We start from the raw sequence: 10,466 nt of genomic DNA, 5'->3' as shown, positions 1-10,466 counted from the left end.
ACCATTGTGTTGTGGATTGCAAAAATACCCAATCGAAAAATCCAGAGTTAGCTTTTCATTCGTTTCCGAGACGAAATTGGGAAATCAACAAGAGAAATGAGTTGATCAAGGCTGTCAGAAGAATGTCAATAATATTATAACAATTTGATACAAGGAATTAACGTATTGAAAATATGCAAACGTCAGATTTTCTGTAATCTTTTATTTTTATAGTACACCAGTAGTCCGGTCAAATTAGACCAAAAAATAGGGGTGAGGTTACAAAAATTCACACTCGTCTGAAAATTGATAGGATTGTTCGAAACACTATTATACATGAAATAGGAAAAGTCCTCATCGATCCGACGCCTGGAAAAGAATTTACTCGGGTTCAAAGGTCACAAAATCGGGTTTTTCGCGATTTTCAGCAAAAGCGTAAGTTTCATCATAAAATTAGCCCAGACAAAAATTGTAGATCAGATAATTATCTATAAAAAATGTCAAAATACTTGTTTCCTCAGAGCCACTGTTTTAGAGATGTAACGATTCAAAAAGTTGGGGGAGTTGCATCGTTATAATGTGTATAAGTACACCACGTATATACATCACTGAAACTGTAATGCAAGTAAAAATATCGTTCTATCGGTCAGTGTAACTTACACATAAAATATTATAAATATGAGAATTTCGGGCAAAAAGAATCCCAGTCCCTCATTTTATACGCCAGTGTAACCTTGAGCAACATCTGTCTCCCATTCAACTTGTGAGGGATTTTTTATGGTCAACATCAGTTATGAAAATATTAGTGAGAGAACATTTTTATTTATTGGCGTTTTGACACAGAAACCGGCAAAATGGGTTCACAAGGTGACTAAAAAATAAGAAACAAGAAACCATTCAGACATCACTCACACCAAAAAACTTAAAATACGCCTATCAGCCTGTGTCTAAGTTAAATGAAATATGGGTACAGGAAAAGATACTGAAAGGCTAGAAAAAGGAAAGTAGAAAATGACGTTATGTGTGACTCGATACAATGTTAAAAACTTATCTTGTTGGTGGTCTAATGGCCTGAGTAACGAACTGTGACACAAGACGACTACTAATTCGTTACTATTGACGTTGGCTCTCGCTTCGATCCACGTGGCGACGATCGGAGAATGATAACGAATATTATGGTGTTCTGGTCAGATAACATTCCATCAGGATTCGACGTGTTCACTGGACAGTATGCTAGCAGTTACATTTATACGATTTGATTTGTCGAAGGAATTTGAATTAAAAAACAAAGAAAAATGGAGGCGGTTCACGAGGTATTAGGTGTGCGACTCATTGCCGTGGCGTCTTCTCGCAGAGTCTCTTTGCCGCGAACGGATATCCCGTGAGTTTGACTAGTATTGCTACATTTGTGAAGTATCAGTGACCAGAAGGTAGATTGAAGAATGAGGAAGGTTTAGTCGAAATCCGGTCAGGTAAATAGATATATTTAATTGTTGGGCAAACGAACATGTTTGCGTTTGCAACGTTTCAGCCGGGCCGTGCCGACCATCATCAGGCTTTACAAAAATTACAAAATGTTTCAGAAGACAATTCTGATTAGAACAGAAATTCTATTTTTTAAATGTTGTGACGTCTGTCCAATATAACTTTTGCTACAGTCTCCACATGGTATTTTATACACACAATTGATTTTATCTAAATTAGGAGTTACAGATCGTGAGTGAACAAAAAGAGGATATTTAGTAGTATTATTAATTCTAAACGTAATTTCGATGCCTTCAATTTTCAAAACTTTTTTAATTTGGCTAGATACATCTTCAATGTAGGGTATAGTGATGGTGTTCTTAAATTTGTCATAATCATTAGGTTGATTGTTAGAGTCTATATTTCAATCAATAGAATTGTACATTTTTTCAACTCTATACTTTTTAATATCATTGATGAAATGTAAAGGATAGCCATTTGAAATAACAGTTGTTTCCACGAGTTTTAAGTTTTTTTTTTCTTCGAGAAATTGAGGGTTCGAAATTTTAAGACAACGATCGAACAAAGCTATGGCGACAGATTTTTTATGTTTCATAGAATGATTTGAACGATAATGAATGTATCTACCATATATCCATAAAAATCCACTTGAATCTTACTGTCAAATAACTTCCAAAGTAAATCAAACAAAAGAATTTTTAAAACATCATAATCACTTAATCGTCACTGATGCTGACAAAGGCAATATAACAGTTGTCATGGACAAGATGGATTTTAAACAAAAATGCCAACATATTCTTAATGATTCCAACACATACACTCTTATCTCTCGTGATCCCACCAATAAGATACAAAAACAAGTCAATGATATGATAAACCTGTGGCACCAGAAAAAATTTATAGATTTAAACTCGGTAAAAAATCTCAAAACCTACAACTCTCTGCCTCCTAAGACATATTTTCTACCAAAATTACACAATATCAATGTACCTCTCAGACCAATTGTATGCAAGATCAATTCACCTACGTACAAAATCTCCAGATTCTGCTCTAGTGTACTCTCTAACATCACAGGTAAATCCAACTATTGTTATGAGCTGGGTCGGCTGAAGACCAAACCACTCGATACGTATAACGCTTAGTTGAGACTAAATTTTCCGGATATATTATTTGAATTTGTTGACACCGTTCCCCCCTTAATTAAACTGGCTTTGATGTAAAAATGGTCACTTACCTTTGTTGTTAGCAGTTGATTTTCGGGCTCTGTGGGGCGGCTCTGCGTGCTCGGCGAGGAGGTATACGGTATTAAATGACTGGTTTACACTCGATATGGGTTTAATTACAATTATACGTTTATTCGATAAAAATGAGGTTAGTTATGTACTATGGTAGAAAGGAAGTTTGTGTTTGAGTAAAATAACGCGGAGTTCGCTCAGCGCTTGACGTGATTGGATTTTGTAATAATAAATTGAGAGAAAGACTTCTTCTTAAAAGCTGACTGACTACTGCTCGACTACCGTTTGACTACCCATTGACTACCCATTGACTACTCATTGACTACTCATTGACTACTCATTGACTACTCTCTTTTAAAAGATTCGGGTGGTCTTGTCTGAACTACTTCCTGATTGGTTACCAGTATCCTTAAGGGATGCTGGACCAATCAGGAGGGCCTGATAAAATTTTGAGTTTTTCTATTCGTCAAGACTACCCCCGCCCATCGGGTACGGTGTAGCAGGAGAATTTATCATTAACTATCCCGCCTTTACCACACGTCCCGTGCAGAAATTTAATTCCGGTGCTGCCTAGCACCTGGCTAGTTTTCCATGAATCTGGCTTGGCAATGGCTAGGTCAGCTGGGCTGAGCCAGTCCTGGCGTGTAACACATTTCTACGCAGTGCCTAGCCAGAAGGTCTGACTAGGGTCTAACCAGTAAAGTTAATAGGGTCTAGCCAGAATCCTTGCAAGTAGCTATTCATATAATTATCGGAAAAAAGGATAAAGGATAAATTCTAGAATGAATATTTCGCAACGTATGAAAGTTCTATTCATTTATATTATTATATTATTATTTTCTTCAATACATCATATCAGTCAGCAGTAAAGTACGTAGGATTTTTTTTTTTAAACATGTAAGTGAAAAATATGTTAGTAGTGAATTTCTTTTTTTTTTAATACATCACTAAATAGAAAATACGTAAGTAACACATATTTTTTTTATTTTTCAAACCCATCAGTGAGTAGAAAAGTACGTAAATAATGACTTTTTTTTTAATACTTTTTTTTTAATCAGTAAGCACAAAAGTACACAACTATTTTGGGAAGTTTTCGAATACGTTACTAAGAAGATTTGTCTGTGGATTTACGAGACAACGATTCCATGCTGGTGCCGCTGCAATGTACATTGACACAAACTGATTGGACTGCAGCGATTGTAGTACTCTTTGCAGCTTTTTTCTTTAGTCGAGATTTACGATGCCCATCCCAATCGACGGCATTACTCAGGCAGTTACCGAGTTCTCGATAAACACTCTTTTCAGTTACATGTGTCATTGATCCCTGCGCTCCCTCTTTGTATTTCAACAAAAGCACATCTGGAAGAAAAGACTTTAGTTAAAAAAACTAAACAACCCTGCTTTCTTTTTCTTCTAAAAGAGCAAATCGTGGTGGAAAGTCTATTAGTTTGTAAAGTTGGTGTCATCAATTTCAAAATTGCTTTAAGTCTTCACGATGATAGGTCTTACCTAGACTGAATCCAACTATACCTACAAGGCGAAGTCTGACATACCCTGAATTGTACTGTAATTTACTTCAAAAACGAAAAGCAGGCAGTTGTCTTTTCTCTTTTTAAAATGGGAAAAACCTTTTGGCATACCTATACGGATTCTTCGAAGATGAGTGAACAAAAATCTATCAGGTATGATTTAACGATTGAGGTTAACGATAATTGTGTTACCCAGCAATATTCCACAAAGTTGTGTCTCTTTGAAAATGCGTTTATCCATGCCAGCCTTCACTGCGTTGAAATTCAAGGCCACATCCCGTGAAATATTTTTTTTCAATAATGCCGTCACATTTTTTGGTAAGGTTGCATTGTGGTCGAAAACGAAATGCAATGTACTAGTCTATAGAGAGATTGAAGCAATGAGTGAGATATTGTATAAGTGACAATACAAATTCAGTATCCAAATTTTTTTACTCACGAATTCTTTACGAAATTTTTTGTCAGCTTTTAATTTCTCGTCGAATGCGTCAAAGTCCTTCAAAGTCGTTACAGGCAGGTTCAGATCATATTGTGTCGTAAAACTTTGGACATTTGCCCCATGAGCATCCATCGCTAAGGCCGATTTTTCAACGATGGCCTTGAGTTTGTCGATGGCCTTGAGTTTGTCGATGGCTTTGGTTAGCATTTGAACATCGTATCTCAGTCCGCTAAGGATATCACAATCTCTCTGATTCAGTTCAGAGCTATTTTCTTTAGGCACATTTTTTGTGGATTTTGACACTTCACGTGATGATCTTTTGCTCAGTTTTCGTTCAATTTCTAGAACAAAATTTTGATGTAAAAAAATTAATTATAATGATGTATTATTCGACGAGGTTCTTGGTGTTTCTAGAAATTATTCATATCAAATTAGGTTCCAGAAATGTCGAAAAACGGCAATTGAATTAAACAATTTAAATAGTTTTTGTACACACCTTGAACGTGGTTTTTGCCGGTAGAGGAAGCATGTTCTTGTTTTGATTTTTGCTTCGGTTTTTTTCTGGGTTTGATCACATTGCTGTTTTCATCAGCTGTTGACTCATTGTCAGTTTCTGTCATATTTTTAAGTTTTGTATTTTTTTTCTTGGCCTTGATGCTGTTAATACAAGGAATTGGGTCAGATGTTTCAAAGGATGCTGTAACAATATATCCGCACTTCTGATTTTGCACAAGAGTGAAAATTTTGAGGGCCCTATCGAAGAAGCGAAAATTGCGCCGCCATTTTGGTCACCCAAGTGTCTAATTTATATATGTATAATATATATATTGTATATATTATATTTACAGTCTACATTTGATGCATAATCGTCATTCCTGGAGGTGTTAATGGGTTGCACTTGCATCAACTTTTCAGCAATTGCTTTATCGCCTTTGACTTTGATTCTCTGATATGCTTTTTTAGCTGCCTCTGATTTTTTTTCTGGTAACGTTCCATCCTCTGTGTATACAAATTTCTTGTCTGCTAATACTTTGAGACGTTTCATTGCATCATCATAAGTTGCTAGAAGAAGAAAAAATATAACAGAAATTTTTAACCTTCCATTATTTACAAGAAATGTTGCTCTCAGCTGAACTTTTTGATGCTATACAAATTATTTGGCAGTGAAAAATAAATTTTGATAATTTTAACTTTTTATTGCTCGTCTTCACATGTACACGATTCAAAATTGATGTGTTAAAAAGCTCAATGTATATTTGATCGGTATACGTCTAGATCTGAGATCAGAAGACACGAAATCAATCATGTGCTTGTGTTATTCGTTGCCACAACCCACAAAAATATATGAATTTTTGCAAAGCCGGCTTCTACAATATTGACTCTGTTAAAAGTTTCAGACGTAGACTATGTGACGGCTACACAGTGCAAGCTTGTGAGCTTCGGATGACCCTCAGAACCCAAGATTTTCATATCTTCTGATTTCAGCTCCGTCGACATATAACTGGGTTTACTTATAACTCTCTGAGAGCAGTGACTTTAAATACTGATCGAATCTTATGGCGTTATAGTGAGACTATACAGACGAACCTTTGTGATATGAACTGAATACGTCATCTTTTCAAAATTTAACAGTTATTCCCCTTTGATGATTATTTCCGAACAATATACAAATCTAATAGAAAACGCAACAGATCATTTACTTACTCGCATGTCCCTTGAGTGTTATTGGGTAGACAGGCCAAGATTCTTGTAGAGGGCTTTGTTCTTTGACGAGCCAACACAAAAGTTCAGAGTCCTCTACTGAATACGGAGGTGGCATGAATTTGCATTGGCATCTGCCAGTCGATGGGTTATAGGAAATCCAAGTCGATGGTACGCATTCTATCGTGCCTCGTTTTTGTTTTCTATTAGGTGGATCGAATTCGACTAATTGAAAAGCCTTGATGGCCTCTTCTGCCTCTTTATCATCTCCCATTATATGCTTAAAATACGAAGAGGGATTCTGTTCATAATATAAAGGCGTCTGTTATATGTATATATGCGCTGTTACAGGTTTAGTAAGATTAGGTTAGGTTAGGTTAGGGTAGAGTACGCACGTGTCATATTTATATAAATAGTTTCTTATTGTGTCGTAATAAATATAAATGTCTGTACTTGAATATTCAAGGACAACTTACGAAGAATAGTCGATGGCACAGGTAGCTGTTATAAAAAATGATAAGCGATGCAATGTAAGGTTAGCACGTGGGATAACACGTTCAGCGAGCCGTTCGGTATTTGCGCAGCACGTTTTGTGTTTTGTACACTTTTGATCACTTCTCACTTCGTAAAGTTCAAAACAGCTTGCTTTCGTAATAATTTTAATGAACCACTTACAAAAAAATTCCAGCTTTTTCAAATGATTGCAATTTTCGTGAAAGAAAAATCCAGGCACTTCTAGGCTTTTAGGACGCTGTACACAACACGTGCCGGAACGACGATAGTCAACAAGTCGCCACTATCGACATGTCGCCACAGTCACGCGCGTTATTTAAATATCGAGACACATCAGAAACGTCCTCGTCAAAAATAATTCCAGTGTCGGCAATTGATTGACGGTCTTCCCATACTCAAACGAATAATATTGATATATGTATTATACATATATAATATATATGTATATTTATACATATATTATTCGTGAAAATAAGCTTGCGCATTACACCTTGTGACACTCGCCCTGAAATTAAATAGGGATAATAGTACATTTCTAAACAAGTATGGATAAGGCTTTTTGACGAGACGTGAGGTTTACGGCGCGAGCCGAAGGCGAGTGCTTGTAACACGCATGTCAAAAAACCTTATCCATACGAGTTTCGAGTTGTACTTTTCATCACTAGAGCCACGAAATCACGACGAAGTCGCGTTGGTCGAGATTTTGAGGTTAGAGTACTGAAAAATATTATTTATTGTTAAAATATAAAAAGATATCCAGCTACTTTTTTCGGATTAATACAAGTATATACGTAACATTACACTGTATACCACGTTTCAACCGACCTGTGTTAAATTAATGTAATAGAGATATTCCATATGTTTTCTCTCTTCCAGGCAAACGTAATATTATCATTTTGCGTTTGATTTGATCAATAGGGCACGTAATTGTAGTTGCAGATGATCTGTCTTCAAGCACCCATTCTTCCAGCACTCTCGAATCACACGGATACATATACAGCGACTCTTTGATTTTCCATTTTTTTCCAATAATTGTCACGTCTTCTAGATTGTCATCAGGGTACGACATAAGATTTATTTCGAGAATAGTGCCATTTTTAAGAAGAACTACATTATCGGGAGCCTTGACCGAAAGTATATATTTCCCTTTGAATTTCAGTTTCGATATCGCTTTGTGATTCATCCTACAATTTGGGATATCACTATTCTCCTTGAGTATCTCTACATACTGGGGTAGAGTTGCTTTATGATTTTTTATCGAAAATTTCTCATTCAAGCGGCGACAGATTTGAGCCAATGGTCGATTTGGCGAATGGACTAACTTTTTTATGTGACCGAGTGCATTTTCAAAAGGAAATGTAGTTATCTTTGTAAGGGAGCACTTCATGTTCTTAGCATCATCGGCCATATGAATTAAGTTATGAAGGTTCATGATTTGCGAATCTGGGCCATAATATTGGCGCATAACTAAGAAAAAACTTCTGAGATACTTCTTTGCAAACCTGTTGTACCTGAGGGCTAGATCTTCGCAGCATAAAATTCTGCATGCCGCATGAAATAATAAAAAATGTTTATATAGTCTATTGTTCAAAATACCCTTCAAGACTACAACTCCACAATATAATAGAAAAAATCTAAACTCGGTGGCCTTCCACTTTGCTATAAACGCTACGGACCGTGGTTTACGTTGAAATTCAGAAGTTACCAGAATTTTTAAATACTCCATTCTGCGAGACAGTTCGATTCGACTTCTGCGGCCTAGTCTGAGATGGAGATTGCCTAAAAGCCAAAAGTCTTTCAAAAGTTTCTTCATCACACCATGACAAGCTAAGTGCAAGAAATCGAGAATAAATAACAAGACCAAGTTTACTGCAGGTCTTAAACGTAGCAATGGCGAAACACTATTGTGATGCTCTCGCTGCCTTTGTCTATTAAAGTCCTCAGCACTTCGTTCAGGACAATCCGCATCAGGAAATACAGTAGATCTGCCAGGTCTGCATCCTCTCACGGTACACCTTTCACACGCATAATATCCAGTATGACCCTTAACACATTTGAGGAAAGACCTAGCTGGCGTATCACATATGAAACTTTGAATTTTTACTTGAAACAGTCTGCCATTAATGTCAATACCATTCGCTGATAGTTGGTTCATTTCCTCAATGAACTCATCCAAGAACTCATCAACTCTTTTTGGTTTTGTAGAACCTGCGTATATAGCTACAGGCACCGGCTCGTATATGTCTGGTTCGTGGACAACTTTACACAAAATGGGCCACAGTTGAGTGTTACTTGATTTAAAGAGAGGCAGTCCGTCGACATTAACTTGGATCAAAATTTCATTACCTATGTGCACTTCTTCATTGACACAGGCTCGAAGCCTTTCAGCAATACCAAAGTACACGAATTGTCCCATATTTCCATCATAATCTTCCATGTCTTGTATATCATAGGCCACTGCCGATGTACGTAGAAATGTTTTTGCTGTCTTTGGAAGTTCAGGCAGCAATCTTCTCCTCAAAATCACCAAAAGCCCATCCAATTGAGAATGACTAAGGTGTTCTTTTATTGCCCATTTTCGAATTTCCTCAGCTTCATTTCGTTCATTCAAACTATCGTCAGTCGCTTCATTTATAGATGAGCCGATATCACTGTTTTCATCAATGACACTGGCTGATGATACACTTTCTTCGTGGTCTATCTGAGAACCGTCACCTGAGTCACCATTCTCTTCGTCGATCTCACTTTGGCTATGTTCAAGTAATTGTTCAGAAATACCACCCTCGGATACATCTTCTTCAGACCTATTACTATTTTCTTGATCACTGACACCTGCAATTCATACTTGCTTTATAACAACTGAAATTTTATTTCACTTATAGGTTGATGCTTATATTACACACATTCAGTTTCGGAGTTGATGTCAGAGTCACTGTCATCATTTAGCGGATGGTTCTGTGGCACAATAGTGTTTTGATGAACGAAACGATGCCTTCGCACACGGTCGCGTGTTCGTCGTCGTTTTTCAATTATGTTATTCATTATGCTGAAATAGATAGACAATAAAACATAAAAATGATAGGATAGAAATTTTTAGGTTATGTTACCTTCAAAACATATTTACTATGGTATTCTACATTCCCATTACGAAGATTACGAAAATCAACTCACAAATATCACAGTGGACGTCTGGAGTAAACTTTAAAAATTATAAGTTGGAGTACTGATAAATAATGGTAAACACCGGTAATAAGTTTTCATCAGCGAACAACGACCAGTTTCTGGACAGTGTTGGCTAGGGAACGCGGAATTGGGCCGAACTCGCCAATGCCGAGGCAGGGCCTGTACAGGTTGCGCTAGCCAGTAAATCACTACGAGGTGCTAGAGAGTAGCCTGGCTTTCCAGTTCAAATTTCTGCACGGGGTGCGGGTAGGAATTTCCGTTTTATGTTTGTATATAATAAAGATATCCTTATTTTAATGTTCGGGCCAATATTGCCCAAACAGACACTTGAGATATACCCATACGGATCTATCCGTTGCACGTGTTCATTTCCAGAAGTTATAAAAAGGTGATAAAGAGAGC

At 36.8% G+C, this 10,466-nt stretch overlaps 2 protein-coding genes across 2 annotated transcripts; both read right to left on the bottom strand.

Moving 5' to 3' along the window:
* Positions 1 to 3,515: 3,515 nt before the first annotated feature.
* LOC124293489 lies at positions 3,516 to 4,838 on the bottom strand. The gene is made up of 3 exons (XM_046734447.1): positions 4,668 to 4,838; positions 4,421 to 4,589; positions 3,516 to 4,058 (listed from the first exon to the last, which is right to left on the bottom strand). Exons 1-3 carry the CDS (start codon positions 4,797 to 4,799, stop codon positions 3,805 to 3,807), a joined length of 555 nt encoding a protein of 184 aa, XP_046590403.1. The 5' UTR covers positions 4,800 to 4,838; the 3' UTR covers positions 3,516 to 3,804.
* A 453-nt stretch (positions 4,839 to 5,291) lies between these two features.
* On the bottom strand, positions 5,292 to 10,265 carry LOC124293415. The gene is made up of 7 exons (XM_046734264.1): positions 10,053 to 10,265; positions 9,785 to 9,927; positions 8,587 to 9,713; positions 8,372 to 8,422; positions 6,372 to 6,648; positions 5,521 to 5,729; positions 5,292 to 5,324 (listed from the first exon to the last, which is right to left on the bottom strand). The coding sequence occupies exons 2-7, from the start codon at positions 9,921 to 9,923 to the stop codon at positions 5,292 to 5,294; spliced, it is 1,836 nt and encodes a 611-aa protein (XP_046590220.1). The 5' UTR covers positions 9,924 to 9,927; positions 10,053 to 10,265.
* Between the last annotated feature and the right edge of the window lie 201 nt (positions 10,266 to 10,466).

Source organism: Neodiprion lecontei, chromosome 3 (assembly GCF_021901455.1).
Source record: "Neodiprion lecontei isolate iyNeoLeco1 chromosome 3, iyNeoLeco1.1, whole genome shotgun sequence".
Classification (NCBI taxonomy): Eukaryota; Metazoa; Arthropoda; class Insecta; order Hymenoptera; family Diprionidae; genus Neodiprion; species Neodiprion lecontei.
The sequence above is the reverse complement of the archived record's forward strand: the minus strand, read 5'-3'. Positions and strand labels throughout refer to the sequence as shown.

Excerpts from the sequence above, each read along its gene's own strand:
- LOC124293489 (XM_046734447.1), bottom strand. The coding sequence starts at position 4,799 with ATGGATGCTCATGGGGCAAATGTCCAAAGTTTTACGACACAATATGAT. Across the intron at positions 4,590-4,667 it reads AAAAATTTCGTAAAGAATTC|ACTAGTACATTGCATTTCGT; the intron begins GTGAGTAAAAAA and ends ATCTCTCTATAG. Across the intron at positions 4,059-4,420 it reads ACTTTGTGGAATATTGCTGG|ATGTGCTTTTGTTGAAATAC; the intron begins GTAACACAATTA and ends CTTTTCTTCCAG.
- LOC124293415 (XM_046734264.1), bottom strand. The coding sequence starts at position 9,923 with ATGAATAACATAATTGAAAAACGACGACGAACACGCGACCGTGTGCGA. Across the intron at positions 9,714-9,784 it reads CATCAACTCCGAAACTGAAT|GTGTCAGTGATCAAGAAAAT; the intron begins GTGTGTAATATA and ends TATGAATTGCAG. Across the intron at positions 6,649-8,371 it reads TACAACAGGTTTGCAAAGAA|CATATAATGGGAGATGATAA; the intron begins GTATCTCAGAAG and ends TCGTATTTTAAG.